At 31.9% G+C, this 24,687-nt stretch overlaps 1 protein-coding gene across 1 annotated transcript in view; it reads right to left on the bottom strand.

Annotated features, from left to right (window-relative positions):
- The window catches only part of LOC111628685 (DNA (cytosine-5)-methyltransferase 3A-like), a 158,341-nt gene that overhangs the window by 111,695 nt on the left and 21,959 nt on the right, over positions 1-24,687 (bottom strand). The window contains exons 6-7 of the mRNA XM_023372514.1: positions 7,405-7,863; positions 3,893-4,093 (exon numbers count right to left, since the gene is read on the bottom strand). Of these exons, the coding sequence (XP_023228282.1) occupies positions 3,893-4,093; positions 7,405-7,863 (660 nt within the window). The remainder of the gene's footprint in view (positions 1-3,892; positions 4,094-7,404; positions 7,864-24,687) is intronic.

The following is a 24,687-nucleotide window of genomic DNA, read 5'->3' as shown; positions in this document are numbered from 1 at the left end:
GTTCGGAAAATACGCAGGGTAAAATTTAAAAGATAATGGTGCTTTACAATATCAAAAAATAGTTTTTATATTTTCCTCCAAGCTTACAAATGTTTATTGATTGACCTGTTAGCTCATCAAATCACGGCACATCGTAATATATGCAAATCGTCTAACTAGCTGACGGTGTGACAGGAAAGGCTTATGAGATACGCTTGAAAGAACGGATAAGAATGGTACGACTTTAGGTAATAGTTGAAATTTGTAATTTTTAGATTTTAAATCTGTAAAGTTTATCAATTATTTTGTCCATGTAGTAAAAATTAAGATTACAAATTATGTTATTGTAAAAATAAAACGGATTTTATGGTGAAAACGTTATGTGAACCTATGGGTCGTCTGGTGTTCTACTGTATATTTGATGTTTGTATCGAAGTGAGGTATGTTTCACAAAAAATTTTTTGTACGTTTTTTAGTTTTTTATTTGTGTTCGGTTGTATCCATATAATATTTTATATATATTTAGTTGGCTGAGGAGGGGAAAATGCCCGAAACGTAGATGTATAGCAAAATGTTCTAACTGAATAAAGATTGAAACTTGCCTAGTGTTGAAGAAAAGTCACTTCATTGTGCCAGTATACAACTGTTATTAATTGTTTGTCAAACATTTGGTAAGCTTGAATTACTTAATATATCTGATAATTTCATTATAGTCACACTTAATTACAACAAGGATTTATTTTATGGGATATCGCAGTTTAATGCTAATTCTTATTTATCTAACTGTAACAGTTTGATAGTGGATTTTGAAGGATACATCTCTGATTATGTAAATAATGATGATCTTTTAATACTAGAAAACATTGATGCTAGAATTGCCAATGAACTAGATTCACTATAAATTAGTTCTAATACAAATTTTTATAACTCTCGTTCTTTTAGCGATATAGTTCTTAATAAGAGAAAAAAATATTTATGTTTAATAAAATCTTTTTATTTACTAATTCTAAATGATCATTTTATAATTGATTTCCCTGCTAAATATACATTTGACTCTATCATAGGTATTTCAATTATAGATTTGATAATTTCAAATTCTAATCTAGTGGATAACTTGAATAATTTACAGCTTTTAAATAAATTTAATTCTGATCATATTCCTATCTCAGTAAGTTTCAAATTTTAGAGTCACTTTTGGCTTATATCTTTTTCATCCAAGATTAAGTAAATTAATTGAAAACTCTCAAAGTTAATGACTAGTCTTTTATTGTGAATTCTAGATATAATGGGATTAAAGAAAAAAAATTTTTTTGGACTCTTGAGCTTTCTATTCAGCATTGCTGTCTTTACTGATAGAATCAGCATCTTAATGTGATAAGTTGACTGAGCATAGATTTTTGACTTTATATGGAAAAATTCAGGTTGATTGTGATAGTTTGAAGTTAATTGCATCTTGAAATCTTTTAGAAAGGATAGAACTAAGGAGGGCTTTCTTAGTCCTTTCTTGGCTATTAATCTTGCTTTACATTTTGATAATTATAGTCCACTATTAGATGACCTAATTTATTTTGAAAAATTAGTTTGTTTTGAGTTTTTTGCAAAATAATAAGACCTCTGGTCTTGATAAAATTTAAAATAAAATGGTAAAATATCTTTCTCCCAATATTTTGGTGGACTTGATAACAATGTTTAATGATTTTAAGTTAAATTGTAGATTTCCTTCCTCTTGGAGGAAAGTGTGTTTAAAAATGTTATATAAGAAAGGTCCCAGATCAGTGTCAACAAATTACAGACCAATATCCTTAATCAATGTACTTAGAAAAATCTTTTCTTCCATATTGGTAAACCATCTGAATCTTTGGATTGAGGAATTTATTATTATATCCCTGAATCAGGGAGCTTTCTTCAAAAATGGGGTGTTGGCTATAATCTGTTTATTCTACAGGGAATTATTCAGTCAGTGTTTTCAAAAAACACCGTAAGTTATATGTAGAATTTATCAATTTGAAAAAAGAATTTGATTCTATAGATCACAACATTTTATGATGGAAACTTGGTAAGTGGGGTATCTCCAATTCATTTAATTATTTATTCTAACAGCTATTCTCCAATACCAGTTACATTATTGAGGAAAATGTTATCAGAATGGATTCTTGGACATTGAATAAAGGATTACCTCAGGGTGAGCCTCTGAGTCTTTCTCTCTTCAATTTATTTATAAATGATTTTCCAAATTCTATACAGAAAAATATAATTATGGATAAAATGTTGTCTTCACAGATTGAGTTTGATTGTCTTTTATATGCATATGATATTATGTTGCTTTCTAATTCTGTTGTTTCTCTTCAATCAAAGCTTAATATTTTGGTTGATACTGTAGAAACAATGGTTTGACAATCAATGAAAATAAATCAAAAATACTGATTTTTCAGAGCAGAAAAATTTCAGAACGCTGATATTTGAATAATGAATAAAAATGAACCATCTATAACTTCAAAATTCAATTGATAGATTATAAACAATGGGTGGTTTTTGTAAAGTTTGGTGTCCTGTTCAACTAGTCAGCAGCTGATATTGATAGAAACATAAGAAAAGCATTATATCATCATGCCTATTCAGCAGCACTACTTGTTGCTGGGTTGCTGAAACTAAAGATGGTAAAATGGACATTGAAGAGGCATGAGGAAGAGACAGAAGTGACCACTGACAAGAAGAGAATTGCATCAAAAAAATTAAAGAATTTTTGAGGGAATCTAAGGACTGGAGTCTGCAAACTATTAAGGCAAAAACTTGCATTCCACACAAAATGGTTTGGTTTATATTAAAGGAAAAACTTGATCTGAACAGTCATGAAACTTGGATTCCAAACACATGGACAGAGGACAAAAATTGAACCAAACTGCAGCATATAAAACAAATTTGCTTGAATTTCATAAGATAAGGAAGCTCCTTGAGCATACACTTTCAATTGAGATGATGTGGATTTCCATGTACTAATCAGCCAGACAAGGATCCAAAGTTTGGATACACCCAACTAAACCATGGAAATTCAAGTTAAGAGAGGCTTTCAACAAAAGAAGAGGATGCTCTTAATGGCCATGGATTAATAAAGCCTGATGCTGTCCCCTAAAAGATGCCAAAATGTATGCTTTGCATGTATATCGACAACATTTCCAGAAACAAATGAAAGGTCAGTTTATTATTTGTACAGCAGTTCCACCTTGAAAGAATAATAAGTTTTTATGGCCATGGATTTTCATGGAATTACTTTTTGGTGGCTCTTGCTTGAAAAAGACAACTGTGATTGCCTAAACCTATAAGGACTTTATTAAGGACTATATCAAAAAATGGAAAGTAAAAACAACACAGAACATCCCATTATTGTTCATGACAATGCTAAATCCCATGTTGCTAAATTAGTTCAGTACTATATTACTTGGATGAAAGAATTTCACTTTGGATTCAATATGTCTGTTCATCCAATCTTCAGCCATGTAATTTAAACTGCTTCAGTCCTCTTAAAGTTGCCATAAAGGATACTAAATATCAAAATTAGGATGAGATTGAAACTGTATTAAATAATGTGATCCAGCATGATTCTATTACATGGCCTCTATCAATGTGTTAAAATGCTGCCAAGGTGAAGGGAACAAGTCATTGCACAAGAAGGAAACTATATTTAATTATTGAAAATTTCAATATTTTTGATCTTATACCTTTTATTTATTTTAATAAAATCACCGATTGCTTTGTTCTGATCATCATGATAATTGTCTATTATATTCCAGAGATGTTACTAAATTTTCATTTAACAATTTATTGAAAATAATGCATTAAATCTAAATTTTTACATTATACCATGATAAATTTATGGAAAAACTTCCATTAATTAATTAATTACTGATCAACATACCAATGTTAATTCTTGATCTTCATTTTCTTCGAGATGATTAGGTAATGCTTTCTTTTTCAAAGATTCATTAACAGGAGCCGATATCACAAGACTGGGAACAGAATTTTCTGGTTCAATTTTCGCATGCTTGGGTCCATTCTTCTCTTGATCTTTCATCAATGAAGGTATTGAAAACTTGCGTTTTCTCATTATCACAATACTCTAAAAGCAAATATAAATGCCTAATTTAATTTTAAAAATTTAATTTAATTTAAATGTACACATTAATAAATTTACAAATAAATAATCAATAGAGAGGTTGCGGCTGTCGTATTCAGCCCGAAACGTGAATGGTAGATGGTCGAGTGCCACCATCTGGCAATTCTAGACGGTCGATAATGGCGTTCACTACATCTAGCATGGAGAGTAGAAGATTGGTTTAAACTTCTTTTTTTTTTGTGTTTGGGGTTAAAATTACGACCTATTTTATTAAAATAATAATTATTTAAGCATTTACGAATAATATTGTACAGAAACAGACAATTTTAATCCAGAAATTATTTAATTTTCAATTTTTTAGCAAGTGATGTGAAGTGAATTTACATGTATTTAAATATAGAATTTACATGTATTTGCCTTCATAGTAGTTTATCTTAAGGTAGGTTTGTTCTTCCACGGCATCTTCTACCATCAACAGCATAATACGTTTGTAAATTTTCTAAAAATTAATTTTCCGAGCTGCTTTCAAATTTACATAAGCCACTACTTCCCTCCGCAAATGTATGAGGTAGGCCAATTGTTTGTTCATACGGTAGGAGACACCACACTAATTAAAAATAATTATTTAGTGTTATTAAACATCCTATAAATACTTTAAAATAGTTTAATTTGTTTATTTACCTTCACTGGTAACCCTCAATGTTAAATGTATCTGCCATTTTTTCAACAAATTTCCTGTGAGTCAATGTGTGACGTTCACTGAGTCATGTGATGTTGTGAATGTGCGCTGCAACAATTTTTTCTTGGAGTTAAAATGTAAACCGTGTACTTCTGCTTGCCATGTACAAGTTCATTTGTACTTGGGGCCGCAACCTCTCTAATAATAAATTTTGATAAATTTATCAATACTTAAATGTAAAGTGGGGATGTCATTCTTTCCCACACTAAACGTTTGAAAATCTGAAGACCCCAAAATTGTCAGATGTGTCAATGCATAAGTTGGTGATTTTCTGCTGATCTTTTTACATGTAATTACACCACACTTAATTGCCACTCCTTGAATTTGATGATTTTGAAAAATCCTGTAGTTATCTTTTCTGTAAATGCCAGAATTCGACATCACACATTTAATTTACAAGATACTATTTTGTTTACAAAACAATATTCTTGATCAGGCTCCCCTATAGAGCTATCCAAACTATACAATCGTATGGACTAATCAGAAAGGAATTCAGCTGGAAATAAATGTTGGGAGGACTGAGATATTTCTCACAAGGACGTGAAAATGATTTTTCTGTATTTTTTGAGCACAGAATAAATCTGTGAAAACATTTAAACTGTTGTGAGGTTCTGGACTAAAGTCCAAAATTGGGTTGATTACATAATATATAAAATCGTTGAACCTAGATTAAAACAAAGTGAGAACAAAAGAACAAAGGTTATGTACGGGAGAAATAAATGTAGCTATCAAAATAAAGTGATGTGGAGGTGAGAAAAGGCATCCCAGGATGACTCTTGCATGTGTTAGACGATACATCAACATCAACCGAGAGATCAAGCCTTGACATCAACTCTCGTATAGCAACAGATCGAAGTTAGGGTAAATTGGAAAAAAGGGGAAGGTTTGACAGTTGGGGAGACATCACATATGGTCATTAAAATTCTGAACTGATGGAGAAAGGAAAAGTAAACAACGGACTAAACAGAACCTTAGTTAGAACCTTAACAGAACAAGTGCAAAGTTCTTGATTTTGTCTCCTGGTTAGAGGTGAAGGATGGTATCAGGTAAACTTTCTAAAATGGACCTTCCCTGTAACCCTATAACACTGTATCCAGGTGAAAACCAAGACCATTTCGGTCTTTGTTTTCACCTCGATACAGTGAAGAGACCAATCAGGGAGCATGATAGGGATTAGAAATGACAACTTGTCATGAAATTCTATAAAAACCCCAATTTTAAGGTCAGGAGAGGCAGTCTCTCCCCTCTGGATCTACCTAACTTTACTGTGTGTCACCAACAGAGCCTCCTCATCTGTCTCATCTGCTAGTGCAAGAACCAACACCCAAATTTCATCACAACCTCTTTCCTATCCAACAAACAACTCTTCTCACCTGCTCCAGGGCTGTGGTCATCCAGAACAAATGCATACACTACTGGAAACTGAACTTTTCTCAACCCATTGACTCTGAGAAGACACTGTGTTGGAAAATTTATAGTGTATCAGAAGTAAGACATGTAACATATTTTTCTCTTCAATACACAGTTTTGTAAAGCCAATGCCTCCAATGCTACCACCCACATACACAAAATGCTTAGATCATCCCTGACATGGAAATAATGTTCCACCCATTAGTTGGCAAGCTCATATGGTTGAAGGTCATATTGCCCCAGGCTATCTCATGGCAACAAGCATTCAAGGTCATAGCAACTTGCAGACAATGCACATCATGTATAGTGAATATCCATGACATCAATTTTACCTCTTGTAACAATTGTGAGACCTCCATGGTGTCATTTTTGATGATCTGATGTCATCAAAAATGACGTCAGTGCAGAAAATTTCCACATTATGCATATGATGTGAAAATAAGAAAAATTTGAATGCAATTTCATGTGTAAGGCAGAAATTTTCCACAGTGGTTTTTTAAGGTTCAATGATAAGCAGAAAAATTTTTTTTGACCAAAATTTTTATAGTCAAAAGGATAGCATGTAGCATGACGATGTCATGGAAGCACAGCTAAGTAACTCAATTTGTGAAAAATCACATTTTTCTCACCCTTTCCAGCAACAATTGTTTAATAAACAAAATTTTTCAGCCACATTCAGGGACCTGCAGGTTAAGCATATACAAAATCAAATGTCTATCTATAGCAAGTTTAACTAAACCTGTAATAATATTTCTATAAATATACAATATATAAGATATTAGTTTCAAAAATAATAATGCCAAAGAAAGTTGGCAATGTTCCAAAGTTTGAGCTTGCTATAGGCATTTGATTTTGTACACACGTAATCTGATGCAGGCCCCTGAATGTGGCTGAAAATGTTTGTTTATTAAACAACTACTGCTGAAAAGTGTGAGGAAGGTGTGATTTTTCTGTGTTATACATTAGTTCCTGCTTAAAAATTGAATAAGTTGATGAAAAATTCCCACAAAAAACTAATAGGTGTAGAAATTGCTCTAATGAATGTAATCATGTGTTAAGGATATAATCCTTTATGAAAATTATTAGTTTTCATAAATAACCATCAAGTAATCAAGTAATATATCAAGTAATAAATAGATAAAACTGTATTTCAAATAATACTTACCTGATAATGTTGAACTTGTGCAGGTCTTGGCCTTAAGCAATCTTCCCACCCATTGGATCCACGTTTATAAGGAGAAGAAAGAAAAAATTCTTTTTTTTTCTTTTTGTTAAATGAAGGTATATTTTCTTGAATTTCAGGTTTTAACTTTGGTGACAATGGCATCAATTCCTCAAGAACAGGAGGTTCAGGCGTTGGATGATTTTCAGAGAGGATGTTTTGCTCTAACATGTCTGATTCCATAGCTGTACATGATGGAAGTATTGGTAATCGTGATCCAATACTTAAATCTTCTGGGATCAATTGACTGTCATCAATACAATGTAACTGATGATGTTTGGACTTTTTTGATTTAGTTCTTTTCTTTTTCTTGTAACTGAATATATTTTTACATTTACTTTTTTTTTTCTTTTTCTTTTTTTTGCTTTGACTTGATTTTTGTACATATTGTTTCAGATATGCCTAAAATTATGAAAAATTTTGATAAATATTCCTTTATACATATAAGATATCATTCAATAACAGAAATAAAAATCCACATTGCTTTTAGGTAGCCAAATGTTTTCTTACACACAAAACAATTCAGATGAATAAAATTTGGGCTGCATTGTTATGAACAAGAAATGATATATAAACAATGACTCATAACCTAATTTTAATTGAAGTTCTTGCAAATGTTGAATGTTCTATCAGATATTCAATATTTAAATGCTATAATCTATTTCACTAAGTTAAGTCTGGATCTGAAGGAGTTTGAAAAATGCTTAGTACAAGGAAATAAAAAGATCTATACATAAGATCGTATTTTGTTCTGTGTGTGGACTATGAAATTGAGAGTGGAATACAATATAATCGATAAATTTCATTAGTTATACATGCTCATTGTTATTTACTTTATCACTATTTTGACCAGTTTTGCATTTACTTGTAGACAAATATTACTTTAAAGATTATAATGATAAAATGTTTATCCTACTTAAAGACTTTATTTAAAACTTGAATTTTAGTTAATTTTATTCTTTTGTTTTGTAATAGTCTTATTTTGATTAATTTTAAATACTTTTAATATTTATATTTACACATTAATATAAAAAAACTGTTGTTTGATTCTATAATATTGAACATTCTATTGAATATTGATCTAAACATTCTATTCTGTAACTGAAGCTGACCTAAAAAACCCAAAATTATTTTTACATGTAATAAAAATTTTGGCTACTTGAAATGAAATGTGAATTTCAACCATAAAACATTCCAGTAACAGAATGATTCTTTGAAATGCTCTACATTCAAAAGATCCAAAATAATATTCGTGTCAGTAAATGATTGTGCTTTTTTGAAAAATTTTGTTTAGAAGCACTGAAGATGGCTTTTAAAAGGTTGAAAATGTTCCAATATTAAGATCTGTTGGCTGAAGTTATAGGTTAGTTAGTGTTTTAATATTATATATTGTCAATTTGGAAGTGTTAAGATACTGTGGTGATGCCTGCCAGAAATTCTATTAGTTGCTATTCATTCAAAAATTTATTCTTGTTCTATGTTTAAATAATTTTGTAGTGCTCTGTCACTATTTTTGTTTCCCAGCCTTATATATATTAGGTACTTTGTAGTCATTCATATTGAGTTTTCTACCTTTTGTCAAGTTACTAGTATATTTATATTTGTATTTTTTTTCATTTATCACACACCACCTTTGACGGCTTTGACGGTAGTGGTGAAGACTCTCAAGCCCCTGACCATGAGGACGACAGTGAGAAGGGTTGCCATCGATGACTTGGAAAGTAGGATGACTTAACAGATTTTTTTCATTTGGGAAGAGAATCCATTTGCTTCGAGGAACAATTGACTATTGAGTCAAGGACTTTTGTGGACATCAAAGAAGATTAAGGAAATAACCTTTATCTAAGGTTATTTTGGTGTTTTTCTTTGTTAATTGTTGGGTATCAATTGTACAGTTATACACTAGTAACAATGGACATCGGGTTATGCTAGTAATGATAAGTATATTAATGGAAACTAACATGCAATCATCACTGTAAATATTGTAAATATCTTTTTTTTAGACTAAGTATCACTATAATTCCTAGTAATAAGTATATTAGAGTTATGGGGTGTTAAGCCCCTAGTGTATGTTACATGAGTGACAACTTAAGGAAGGTTAGATCTGCATGCTGTACATTAATTTCTGTATCATAAAGTAGTTGTTTAGAATTACTTATTGTGTGACCTCCTTTTCTTGTATCTTAATATCCTTACCCAACACTAAGTCTGAATCTTGGTGATCCCCAGACACTACAATTTCAAACTTTAAATTTCTTTATGTTCTAGAACAGCATTGGGGAACTTATAGCCCACTGGCCAATTCCATCCCTCAAACTTATGTAATCTGCCTCAGGGTTGTTTTCAAAATATATAGTAGAATATCATTTTAACAGATTGCAGAACAACGGATTTTTTTTCCAAGTCCCATCAAATCAGTATAATTTTACCTCCTTTTAGTGGATCTGTAACTCAAAATAATAGATTTTTTCTATCCATTGAGATCATCCATTGTAAACTTCACATTTTTTCTATGCTTAGTTAATATTTGTTTAATTTATAGAATTCAACGATGCACTTGTCACATCTGGAATACATCCAGTACAATTGAAGAAATGTACAAACAAAGTCAGTAGGCTGATATGATTGAGGAGGAACCACCTAGTAAACATTCTGATGCTGGTCTAAGTGTAGTGCTGAAATTTAGCAAGGCCATCGAGTCTTTCCAAGGTATGAAGACCTTCCTTTCATGTTTCAGCATAAAAGAACAGAATGTACGTGACATTAATATCAAGTAATTGTATTAATAGGCAGAAAAGCAGCATCAAAACAAATTAGAACAAATTTTTTAACAAATTGTGAAGTCAAGTGAAGTGCTAATGAGCTATGCAATCTTGTAACAAACATGTTTCTATAGACTAAAGAACAGAGATCTTGAGAGATTGAATAATTTCAAGTACTGGCATTTCTTATATGTAGGGGATTAAAACACAATTTTTTGAACAACAGATATTTTCCTGGGTATTTGGGAAATCATTGTTTGTGATATAATGGATTCTCAGAACAACAGATGATTTTCAGTGGACCAAGCAATCCATTAAAACTATATTCTACTGTATGTATAAGGACCTTGAATAAGTTCTCGCTGTTTTCTAACAGATGGCGTTACCAGAACCACGTGTGTTTATTTTTAGATGGTGACGCATCTGTAAGGAAGTACAATAAGCGACCTTGAAATTCAGTAGTGTAAACAACTTATTTTTTCATTGTGTTAAACATGTCTAGTTTTGTGCCAAAAAAAGAGTATTTGCAGGGAATTTTATTGCACTATTTTATTCAAAAAAAATCTGCAGCTGAAGCACACAGAATTCTTGTTGAGACTTACGGCGACCATGCTCTGTCGGAAACAACATGCAGAGATTGGTTTAGACGCTTCCAAAAATAATGATTTTGATGTTGAAGATAAAGAACGATCTGGTGCACCAAAAAAGTTTGAAGACAAGGAATTAGAGGCATTACTTCATGAAGACTCATGTCAGACGCTAGCTGAACTTGCAGAATCATTAGGAGTTGATCACACAACAGTTTCGAAACGTTTAAAAGGATTANTTACCTTTAAAATACAATTCTAATAATAATGAAAATAACATAAGGTTATTTAATTTTAATGTGAAAAATGTGCACGATTTTCTTTGCACAACTTTGTAAAATCTGGTTGCTTTTTGGTCAGCTTCAGTCTTGAGTCATCTTTGAGTTTAAGTCAGTGACGATGTTTAGTTTTCATGTTTGTCATGGCCGAAAATCCACTCACGCAGAGGTACATTGTGCAAAATGGTAGTAAATATTTTATTGCCACTTCACTGACACGATGATAATGATAATTGTACAATTAACACAAATTGTGTTAATTGTACAATTTTTGTTTCTTGCATAAGAATTTTGTTTAGGTATTGTCATAAATGCATTTTTTTGATAAAATTTTGAGAATATTTTTAGTTATAAATAAATGAATTTGTGCATTCCACATCATGTTGTAAATTGCCAAATTTTTGATGGTCCACCCATTATCTTTTTGATTGCTTCATCTCATGCATTTATATTTTAAATTGACCGATTTTAGATTGCCGTGAATACCCCGTCATGCAATTTTGCATACCCCTGGGGTACGCGTACCACTAATTGGAAACCATGGCAGTAGAGCATCAATTATCTGAATATCAATTAACTGAAACATCAATTAACCAAAAGTTTTCCAGTCAACAAATTTAAATTTCCGCTAGTGCTGTGGCACTGCAATCTTTGACTGTGTCTTGGGCTACTCCAATATTATTTTTGTTGGTGTGCATGTTTTAGCTGGCAGCACTGGCATGACCACGAGAGAGTACTTAAGGACGTGCCAGGATTTGAACGAATTTCAACATGGGATAGGTTAATATATTTTTTCATACATAATCAGTTATCCGAAAAATCGATTTTCTGAACAACCCCAGTCCCCAAATGATTCGGGTAATCGATGCTCTACTGCAGGGCTTCTTAAACTATGGGTCACGACCCCATTTGGGGTCGCTTAGCGAAATCTTGGGGTTGCGAGATTTTAATGCAAAATATTGAAAATAATTTGTGAGAGTTTGAAAATGGCATGCTTTGTGTCACTTCTGGTGCAGCGAGACAATGATTTAGCAACACTGTAGTGTGAACTAGAGTAGTGTTGTCACTTTTCAGTGTATTCAGTTGTCTCTGTTCCATTGTAACACAAGAGTGAACTGTGGTAGTACACCATTATTGTTTTTGCAAATTTGTATATATCTTTATTTTATATTTTTTTTGGGTCGCGAAAAAAATCACAGTCGTAAATGTGGTCGTGAATAAAAAAGTTTAAGAAGCCCTGCTCTACTGTAATGGTTACAGAAACTGTATAAATAAGGATGGTGTGATAATATCTACAGAATGGCAATCATCGGTGAACAACTCTCTGAAAGAAAACAATACTACAGAAATAAAAAATGCACATGTGATTCCCATCCATTATCCATTAAATTAAAAATTGATAATATTTAGGATTACATTTTAGATAAAAGTTTCTATTATTTAATAATATTTGCTATAGATAAGTATGTATAATTTCAAATAATCCCACATTCATTTAAATGCTAAGAAAAACAATCTCAAAAATATCCTAAATTTGGAATTCTCAGTCTAAGTTTACATTTCTTCTGTGTAAGCCTCACTCACACAGAAAATGGCCAAAAACATTTGCTATTGTAAAAATTAAAAGGCATTTTCCTGCTGGAAGTGTGTTAAAATTTTTTGCACATTATTGAATAATTATTAAATCTGGAAGAATGGACTTTGACTTTGAAGGAATTTTTAGTTGCTTCTGAAGAGAGACAGTCGCTCATATCTGGCAACATGCCAATAAGGTATATCCTGCAGACGCTTCAACATTTCAAAAATTTTATTTATGGTTTTTAGATGCCATTTGTATTAAGCCCAATGAGTTTTACCACTAGTTTTAATAATAATAATAATAATAACTATACTAACTAAATATCAATAACATTAAAATCACATTATTCTGTACATACGAAATTTTGAACATATTTTTAAAACATTTTGATAATTTCTCATTTACAAGTTTTGTAATAATTTCTAATAATTAAAGAATTTAAAATGTATGTGAAAAAATATTTACTAGCTAAAACTTTAACTATAAAACTTATTGTTACAAGCCAACTAATGCCATATGTCATTGTACTAATAAATTATGAAACAATTTGGTACCTCCCTCTAGTATAAATTGTTTCATAATTTATTATTATAGACATTTTATAGTCTGATGACATACAGTATTGGTTGGCTTGTAATTTTATAATGTATTAGGTCTTAGAGATGTTGGTTTAAAACTTATTGTATTTAATACATTGAATACTTTAACAGTTTTTTCAGGATTCTTATTAAAATTTCAAAAAACAGTGAAAACATAATCAGTATTTCATATCATCTACTGACAACATTAACAACTTCCAAAATTGTCTATTTCAATTAAATTGTAGAATTTCGTTGGATGGCAATTATGTTTAAAAATTAAATTGAAGACATAGTATGTTGAAAAAGGAATAACCATTTATTCATTTTCAATGTTCTGAAATACAAACTTTTGGCAACTGACCTCTCTCTATAGGCTACTTAGTTGTCAAAATTAAACTTCCCTTTAAAACACAGAAAAAATATCCAATTAGAAACACAGTTTTAAAAATTGGAACTGGCAATGCCACATATGTCTTCTTTCCTTCCATCCTTACCACTTAGGGACCTAACTTTTTGTCTGTTTTAAGTTATGTGCACTGTGAAATTCCCAACTATTTACAGTATAATGTAGTCATGTTATTATTCCAGCTCTGACCTTCTCAAAATCTTCAAAACTTATTCAAATTTTTATGCTTTAATGATGTAATTAAAATTTTAAAAATTACATACTAACTTAAAGATAAGAGAAACTAATCTGCTAGTACGCTCTCAAATAGAAAGTGTTCTAGCTAAAAAAAATTGGATAACTCAAATAGTTGAGTAGAAATGAAAGATTGAAATTTCAACCAAAAGTATGAAAGCAATTATCTCAAAACAGCATTTTTGGAATTCTGTCACTAAAGTTCTCAGCAGGCAATATATTACACTGATGGCCATTAAAATTGCTACACCATGAAGGCAGCATGCAACAAATGTGAAATTTACACGAAAGGTACAGTACAACATGCTGAGATATGCAAATGATTAGCCTTTCAACACATGCTTGCAAAACAGGTAGGAATAAGGCCACCTACAATCTGTATAAAAGGGAAGCTTGTAAAGCTGGTTTCTCATATGGAAATGGAATTTGCACGTTGATTGTTTGTCATAAGGTTTTTTTTTTTTGCCCCATGTAAGAAGGAGGAATGCCTACCAGTATCTGTCAGAATCTGATCATGGTAAAAGCATGTAGAAACTGCAGTTCATTGTACCACGCTATTGCTGCTTGCATTGGTCATGATTGTAACAAGATTATTGAATTAATTGGTCCAGGAGGGCCATACAGAATGTCCTCTTGGGCGTAACTGATCAGGGATTGCTGAAATCCTGCATGGCAAACAGCTTTTTCAAATGGTCTTGCGAGATCATACAGCCACGTCATGTATCCTGAATCAGGAACTTGGGTGTTTTCAGAACAAGTGTCTACACAGACAGTTAGACAATGTCTGCAGCACCATAGATTATCAGTATAGCTACTATTGCTGTGGCTTTCCTTGAAGCTGTAGCAAAGACAAGTATTGCATACAATGGTGCATTCAACAATGAATATGGATGCAGGAGTGACATCATATCATCTTTTGTCATGTTTAAATCAAGCCCAGTTCTGCATAGAGCATCATTTTGGCCATATCTGTATGTGGAGGCACCAAGGGGAATGATCATTGCTAGTTTGCATTCCTCATCATCTTGCATGTGCAGCACCTGGAGTGATGGTATAGAGTGCCATTGGGTATGCATCACAGTCACATCTTGTTTGCATAGCCAGTAATTTGGACAGCCACCATTACGTTTCTGATGTGTTAAGGCCCATCGCTGTACCCTATTTTTGAGGTCTTTATCAAGCTACCTTTCAATAGGACAATGCACAACCATATGTTGCCCATGCTGTCCTGGCTAGTATGATCTCCAGATGTGTTACCAATTAAGAACATTTGGTCAATGGTTGCTAAGAAACTGGCATGCCACCACTCGCCAGCCAGTACAATAGATAAACTCTGGCATATTGAAGCTGCATGGAGTTCTGTACCTGTAACTGCCATCCAAACTCTGACTTAATGCCCAGCTGTTATTGCTGTCAGAGGCAACTGCTTTGGGTACTCATTTCTTCATGCTCTATACCTCAAAATGGTCTGTCTATTTAATCATGTTTTCCTCCCATTATACTGTTTGTGTACAATAAATATGATCCTGCCATTTGCTTTCCTTCCTGGTGTAACATTTTTAATGGCCAGCAGTGTATGTATGGTTAGTTCAATAGAAACCCATTTGACCTGTATAAATTCTGTTTGGTATGTCAGACATCCCATAAAGCCATGCAACACATAGGTTGAAATGCCATCTAGCCTGTGTACTAGCATTGTTATGGTTGGTGGCATAATGAGCATGTTACAGCCACTGAAAAATGGCATTCACTATTCACAAACCATCAAAACTGACCAGAATACTTTAATTCAGTTTTTGAGTGTGGAAGGCTTCTAGCTTGCTGAGATTCATTGTGTTTTGAAGATAAAATAACAGATTTGAGCAAAGAGTTCCAGAATACAGTACAGACAACCAACAGCAGATAAGCCATGGCATGAACCTGCAACAACAACCAAAATGGACAGGAATTTTGCAGCAGTTGAAGAACTGATATGACAAATCATTCATATCAACATTGAAGTTCATTGCAATGAAATTAAGTATTAGCATCAAATCAGTTCATTCCATTGTTTGTGTTCTCAGATTCAACAAGATTTGCTCACAGTGGGTTCTGCAAGAACTGAATGCAGATCAAAAGACAATATGAATGGGTTTGTCAATACAGCACCTGTAACATTACCACACAAAGAAAACAAATTTCTGTGAAGAACTGTAGCTGGTAATGAAACATGGTGACAACACTATGAGCTGGAATCTCAAAGATTCATTTTACAATGGAGACGTCTGGCCCAAAACATGAAAAGTCAACTGTCTCCAAGAAGGTTATGCTAACATTCTTTTTTTGATCATGAAGGACCATTACTAGTGGAATTTCAGCAACCAGGTATAACTACTAATGCTGAATGATACATTGGAACACTTGATTGCCTGCACACAGTCATTAAGAAGAGATATCCTGGTAAACTGAGTTGTGGAGTCATTCTTCTTCACAACAATGACCATGCCCATAAAGCAAACATCACCAAGTTCAAACTGGAAAACATGCATTGGGAACAGCTCGACCATCTTCCATATTGTCCTGACCTCATCCATTGCAACTTCCAAATCTTTGGGCAGCTCAAAGCTCTTACACTTCAGTCAGATGGTGAAGTAAGAAAGACTGTTTTGAACTTTTTCAATCACCAGCCAATATGCTGTAGCAGTATGCTATATTTTTGTACATATTAATTTAAGTTTAGTTTAATCTCTTCTTTCTATCCTTTGTCCTATTGTTCTATTTCCTTCTAGAACTTTTTTATCTTAATCCCTGTCCCTTGGGTGGGATGACCAGTTCTGAGAAATGGTGAAACAAAGGAGTAAGCAGGGCCCTGACGGNCCATATTAATAAACAAAAAAATTATTTAAAAACTGTACATTTCTTTCAAATAATATATAATTGCAATTATAATTATATAATTTCAAACTATTATTGTAATTAAATATATAGCATGGATACGTTTTTCATTTAATTTATGCAAAATGTATCCATGCTATTTTGTTAAAACTTCTGCCTTCTTTATATATGACAACTTCCTTTTCTTCAAATGTTTATTCTTTATCATTTTTAAAGGAAAAAACTATTTATATCTCAAATTGTTAGTAATTGCATGTGTTCATTTGAACAAATGTTTTAATACTTTAAACAAACAAACAGCTATTTTAATTATAAAATTCAAAATAAATAATGAGTCTTACAATTTCCTTAAATAGATTTGATGTACTTTTAAAAGAAATTAATTTATACTTTTTTATTAATGCATGATTCTATAATTTATTTGAAAATCAATAATTTTGTATTCTTAAACTTATAATTACTGTAATTACTTTTATGGAATGCAAGAAAATAAGCTTGTATGACATGAAAAACATCTAACATAAAAATTTTACTTTTTTACTCAATAAAAAAGCCTTTATCTATACCAATGTTTTTGGTTATTACAAATCTTCAGTGATAAAAAAAATACATTAAAATTTTCATTAAATAAAAAATGTATGGATACACAGAATACTAATTAAGTTATTATTTACAAAAATAAAAATGTATGATAATAATAAGAATAGCATGGGAGGCCAAATTTATAATTGAACTTTTTAAGTGTATATATATATATACATATATGTATGTACGTATGTTATTATATTATGTTAGGTTTAGTGAGTTATACTTGGTACACACCAGTTGCTGTGTACTATGCCAGACCAGAGACAAGGCATAATAACCAAAACAAGACAAAAATTAAATAAATGTGTCAGCGTGTGTGTGTGTATTCATAAATTTCCTAACAATATGACATGTATTCAATATAGTGGCCTTTTGTAGTGTGATGTATGTGTTTCCATTCAATTGTAATGTTCTCAGACTTTTGTGTAGTGTGTGTGGTTATGACATCTGTAGAGGAGAGAACAACAGGTACAATAAGCACCTTATCCATCCTCCACAGTTGCCTTATTTCCTGAGCGAGTTCTATGTACTTGCTTTTTTACTTGATTTTTTCAGTGAATGTGTTTTGTATATTGTGAGTGTTGGAATGGACATGTCTATAATGTATTTGATTTTATTGTGTTTGTCAATGAGTGTGATGTCTAGTTTGTTGTGGTAAATTGTTTTATCTGTGATTATGGCTCTGTCATAGTACATTTTGTGTGTGTTTTTTTCCAATACTGTCTGTGGAATGTATTTGTAGTATGGTTCGTGGAAGACTAATAACTTTGTGTTGCTTTGCAAGATCTTGTTGTATTATATTTGCTACTTGATTATGTCTGTGTAAATAATCTGTCTGTGCCAAGAGCTTGCACCCAGAAGTAATGTGTTGTATAGTTTCTGGCATGATGTGACATTTTCTACATGTGTCATTTGTGAGTGTTGTATCTTTGAGTATGCACTTTCAGTAGTTTTTAGTATTTATGACCTGATCCTGTATGGCAATCACAAATCCTTCCATCTCCCCAAAGACACATCCCCATTTGACACAGTTTTGTCAACAAAATCCTGAGCCAGCTCATAGGTCATAGAGATGGTGCGATTGCTTAATGGTGTCTATGCTTTTTATATGTTGTGTTGTGTCAATATGTTGTGAGTGTAAATTTAATGGTGTGTTATTTGAGTCTGCTAGGGTTAGTGTAACTGTGGTGTTTCTTGTTTTTTGTAGAAAAAACTCACAGTGTCAATATTATTATTATATATTTACTAAGCTTTTCTTTTCTTTTTCATATTTTACTTTCCTAGCTGTCATGTATACATAACAAGGGAAAGTATTGAAATTGTGTCAAATTTGACCCTCTGGATTTTTTGCAAATCTCAACATTTTGAGACCACAAACAACAAAAAGCACTGGCATTATTAAGCTTCAATGAGGGCGAAGAAAATCATGCCTCCCCACACACACTAACATCCATACATACAGAAATTACCCCTAAATGTTTTTGCATTTCTCGATGTTTCAAGGTCCCGAGTAGAGTTTCTCATTTCCTGGTGTTTTGCTTGTCCTGGGATTCCAGGATAAAATTGAACTGTTTCCCGGAATCCTGAGAAATCCCGGGACAGAATTAATTACTTTTAAGATACACAAAATATTGTGAAATCAAATGATATAATTATTTTTCATTTATTTAAAGTAATTTAATATGTTTTGCAACCTCCAAAATCATATTAATAATGCTGTAAGATATACAGAATTATTAATATAACACAGCAGTTCTATAACACAGATTCACTCTAACATGGTTTCAGAATTGGGAACCTCCCCATATAACACGGTGCTTTCATAGCACAGATTCACTCCAACATGGTTTGAGAATTGGGTAAAACCCTCATACAACATAAAATGTAATAAATTTTCACATACTTAAGTACTAATAGTTTACGAAAATTATTATTTTCGTGAACTATTAGTACTTAAGTATGTGACTTTTCTTTTCTCGCCTTCTGTCGATACGTGTGATCCTTCTCGAAACTTGTTTCAGTGTTGCCAGATCGCAACATTTCTGATTTTGGTGCTGCCAGATGTTTTTTCCTTATTCCATACTTGCTTTATTCTTCATAAGTGCTTAGCACCATATAAGCAAATTTATAAAGATCTTTGTGGTTTATGAAGAAAAACTTCATACTTGCCGACTTCACACTCGTTTGTATCCTTGCCCAATTTGCACAACCTGCATTTTGCAGTTATCGAATCTACCGGGCATGGTTAAAAATTAAGATAGCATCAGCGCAATCGTTCCAGATATTATGGGTTCCGATAAATAAAGAATTTTCAGAGTCCTGTCACAAATAAGCTACGTACTGATTATTGACCATTTGTGACATGCCATAATGAACAAAAATTAAAAAAACTAATAAGTAGGTTTAAAATTAATAAATACAAATGTATTCTGACAGTTTGTGAGTTGATTATACTTTCTATTTGCAAAATTTCCTCAACCGTAACACAAAATAAGAAAAAAGTGAATTTTTAAGAAATTTGCAGGATTTCCCGAGATGAGAAGAATTTCCTGGGATATTTCCCAGGTTGAAAAAACAACTAGGATCCCAGGATCTTGTTTGAGAAACCGTAGTCCCGAGTCCAAAAATGTAAAAATATCAGGATCATTTTTTGACCAATTGCCATACTTTCCCTGTGTTATAGATAACAGCCAGAAAAGTAATAAATCAAATTACTGTTTTATCCTTAAATTTTCAATTAATTCTATTAATTTGTTTATATAAAATCTGCTCTTTCCCATTCTATTGATAACTACATTACAAACAAATCCATATACAGCTATTGTTGCCTTTTTTTGAATCTCTTTTGTTTTCAAAATTTTGTATTATCTGTTAAAATATTCTCACATTGTTATTATGTAGTAGTGAATTCTTGATTATTTTTAATTCTTTACATTTGAGAATTCTCTTTATTTCAATATTTTTGGAATCTCAAGAATTCAAGACTTGCAGTCACAGGATTATGAAATTCCCAAGAATTTTCAAATCTTTTTATGTTCTTCATATTCTCAAGAATTTGAGAATAAATAACCATGCAACCTATTGTAATTGTTTTAATGAGTAAAATGAAAAGTCTTCTATTATTTAGTAAATCAGTTGTGTATGTTTCTTAAAAGTTATTTTCTTGACATTAAAGAACTTTAATTATGAGTTATTTAAAGTTATTTAACACCAAAAAAGAGTATTATTTTATTTAGTTAATTATTTTGACATTAATTAGCATATTTTTATCTATTGTTGACAACTGTTTGATTTACCAATGTTCTCAATCTTGATTAAAAAGTTTTGTTTATTTTGAATGTAGGGTCTTACTGTAGATAAAGCAAATTTTACTTGTTTCAAATTGTTGCTAAATTTACCTCAAGTTACCTCAACTATATTTATTTCCTTTGACAGTGTTTGATAGCATTTGATAATGTATTGTTAGGTACTGTAACTGGCTTGGAATATATATATATTTTAATGCTGATTTCTTCTTTTGCCATTTTAAACTTTAATTTAATTCTAATTTAATTTTTCATCAGATTCAAACCTTCGTTAGCACTTATAGTTGCAATTTGGAAGAGTCACTGCATTATTGCCTTTGAAAGTTTTATTATGTTAGTTTTTGAATTATGAGTACAAAATTTTTAAAAAGTATGTTAAAAGGTTCCAAACATGCTAATTAACAAGTTAAAATTATTACATTTATGTTGTGTCTGTTCAATTTTATATGAGTACAAAAAAACTTGTTTTCATTCTTCTGAAAAAAGAAAAAGGATTTTGCAGATATATTAATGTAGCATCTTGTCTTTTGGAAAGTTTTATTTTTATTTCATTGAGTAGTATTATCTTGATTTTTGTATTATTTTGAAAAGTCTGAAATAAAAATTTACAAATGCCTCTGCTGAAATTTTTAATGATCAGCTCAAGGAAAACATTTGTAAAAATCTAGGATGTTAAAGAGAGAGAAATGAGAAAGTCAGTTAACATACTCTGATACTCGGAGAGAGAAAGAGCGTTAAAGAGAAAGATCACAACTCAACTGGATTAGCTGTCAAAGAACTCCAACCAGAATAAGAAAAGAATCTCAATGAAATTCTAAGACAGCTATCATATAGCTCTCTATCACCTAAGAGATAGCGGAGGTATAATCATCATCTTCCAAGAAACATTGCTACAGATTATTAGAATTTACTTGTTCATCTTAAACCCACTTTTATTTATTATTTTCCTTATTTAATTCATGCTCTGTAATTAATTATATACACAATGGCAATACAACTAAAATCATTTGTTGAATGTGCATTTAATGATGACAATATTTCTAAAAGCCTTTATTTTTATTATTAATTCTTGAAATTTCCACAAATTCCCATATGTCAATTTCTTAATAAACAAGACACTTAAAATTTATAAATAAAATATTTTCAAAAAATAAATATATAAATAAATAAAATAATAATAATAATTGCATAAACTATAGTTTACCCACCTCGAACAACTGGTGTGATTAAAATATCACAAAAGTCACTGAAAATGAGTAGGTACAAATTTTATAGAATGTCAGATTGCAAATCAATAAAGTCCTAGCACACAACACATGAGACATAACCATTGTCAAAAAGAAAAAGATGTGGATTACAGATGTCACAATTCCTGGTGACAGCAGGGTTAATGATAAAGAACAAGAAAAAATTACAAAATACATGGACTTGAAGATTTAACTCCAAAGATTGTGGCACAAACTAGCAACAGTAGTACCAATGATTATCAGTGCACTGGGTGCCATTCCCAAAAACCTGGGACAGCAAACCAACATTGACAAAATTAACATCTGTCAACTTCAAAAAACTGGGCTGCTTGGTCTGCAAACATTCTATGCTTTTGAATTATGACATCCTAGGTTCTTGGGAAGAACCCGATGTGAATGTTAGTCAACACCAACATATTATCTGTTTGTTGATTTATTTCTATTAGATGAATCACAATAATAATAATAACAATTTCTGAAGCATTCTCAATTATAATTGCTGCGATTATGCCCTGTTCCATGATCCTCACCTTGATGTGGTGAGATGCTTGCATGTCCTCTACCCCCTGTGAGCTATATCAGCAGCAGTTTTGCTACCGACAGGGATACCCATGCTGAACACATCAGAGGATAGGATCTAGACTAAGGCGGAATCATGATCTTCCAGGTTGAGGGTTATGTGGGGCCTAACACCCCCACCATGAAAAATTTTATCTTGTTAAAAAAGGCAAAAGAAAAGAAAGGCAGGGTCTGGGAGTAGTGGGGTCCTGACCTCAAGATTTATCCCCCACCAAACAGGAAGCAACAGGACCAGAAAAGGCCAATAAGGAAAAAAAGTGGAAGTGTGAATGTTGATTGGGTGTGTGGAATGTAAGAGGAGCAAGACAAAGTGAATGAATTAATATGGGAAATGACTAAGTTAGATGTTATTTGCATGAGTGAAAGGAGAGTGAAAGGCAAGTATGTGAATGGGAATGTATTGATTTGGTCTGATGTGCAAGAGACAGAGTGAACAAATGCAAGAGTAGGTGGTTTAGTTAATGTATATATGAAAGCATACATGAAGGAGCAGAAGCAAGTGAATGAAAGAATGATGCAGGTACACAGTACATTTCAATATGAAGATGCAGAGAGTGATTGTTGTCATTGTGTATGCTCCAGTGGATACTGCTGGGAATGCTGAAAAGGATGAGTTTTGAGAAAAGTTAAGAGATGTCTTTGGTAAGTGTTATCTCAAGAGCATGTGATTATAACTGGAGATATGAATGGATGGATGGGTGTGAAGAGACATACATCTGAGAGAGTGCAGGGTCTGTGAGACAATGTGTTTGGTGACAGAGAAAATGTTTTCTTGAAGCAAATCATTTTTAAAACACATCATTACGAGTGACAAAACATGGATCTGTTTTTTTGACATAGAAACAGCTCAACAATCAAATGAATGGTACTTGAAAAATAAAGCAAGATTGAAAAAACCATGTCAGTCAAAGATCAAGGAGATGTTGATTGTTTTCTTTGACTGTCATAGTGCTATGCATTATGAATTCCTTTGGACTGGCCAAACTGTCAACAAAGAATATTATTTGAGTGTTTTGCATCATTTGTTTGAAGCAATTCATAGAAAACAACCTGATTTGTAGCAAGAAAACTTGTGGATATTTTGTACCATGATAATGCATTTACTGGCAATACTCTTGTTAATCATGAATTCTGACCAAAAATTCATGATCAACAAGAGTATTGTTGGTAGGTGTATAAATGTAACAAATAAGGTTCTACAAGCTCCATATTTACCTGATATGGATTGTGACTTTTCCTGTTTCCTAACTAAAATTTCCACTTTGTGGTCATTGTTTTGAGTCAATTGAGGCCATAAAAAATTTACTGCAAGTCCCAAAGGGATTTCACAAAAATGACTTTTAAAGCATGTTTTGAGGATTTGCAAAAACATTGGCATAAGTACATTGCTGTGGGAGGGAAGGATTACTTTGAAGGGAACAAAATAAGTTTTGATAAATAAATTCAAATCTTGCATTTTTTTATTGAACCATTCCTGATACGTTTTGAATCACAGGGATATGAAGATAAAAAGAAACTTTTGGCACTAACTTTTTGTTAATATAGAATGATCAGATATTTTTAAATAAGAATAACATATAGAAATTGTATCAGATTTATCCAATAGATGAAAATTATATAACAATAATCATCTGAAAAATGTTAGATTAATAATTCCAAATAACTAGGATTACTTAACAAGCATATAGTAATAGCATAATACATTTTTACTATCAATGGTCACTGTCTAAAACATTTTAAATATGTAAAAGAAAAAAAGCTAAAAAGAGTCCATCTGGTCACCCTAGTTAATGCCAGATGGTTAGTAATATATTTCCTGAGACAGAAGTGGCTGTTTTGATAGTTGCTAAATACTTTATAATGCTAATAAACAGACATTAACCTATAAGGAAATCTTTAAAAAATAGCTGTTTCTTTAGTTTTATTTAAATTTAAATTTAAATATACATGATGGTATCATGTATCATAAAAAACAGTTTAAAAGATTGCCAGTAATATTTTTAAAAAGTGAATCATATTATGGAAGGCAGTCCACATTCTGATCTGGGAGTAGTGTTGCCATTTTGGAGGATTTACCTACAGATCTGGAGGAATTTGAGGCAGAGAGAAAGGATAAAAAATGTTAGAGGTGTATTTGACAGTGGCAACTTCCAGACCCAGAGCAGCAAGGAGAAATTGTTTTTAACTTGCATTCTATAAAAACCAA

This window comes from Centruroides sculpturatus, unplaced genomic scaffold, assembly GCF_000671375.1.
Source record: "Centruroides sculpturatus isolate CEXI.00-Female unplaced genomic scaffold, Cexi_2.0 scaffold30, whole genome shotgun sequence".
NCBI classification, from domain to species: domain Eukaryota; kingdom Metazoa; phylum Arthropoda; class Arachnida; order Scorpiones; family Buthidae; genus Centruroides; species Centruroides sculpturatus.
This window is presented reverse-complemented; position numbering and strand designations above follow the sequence as displayed.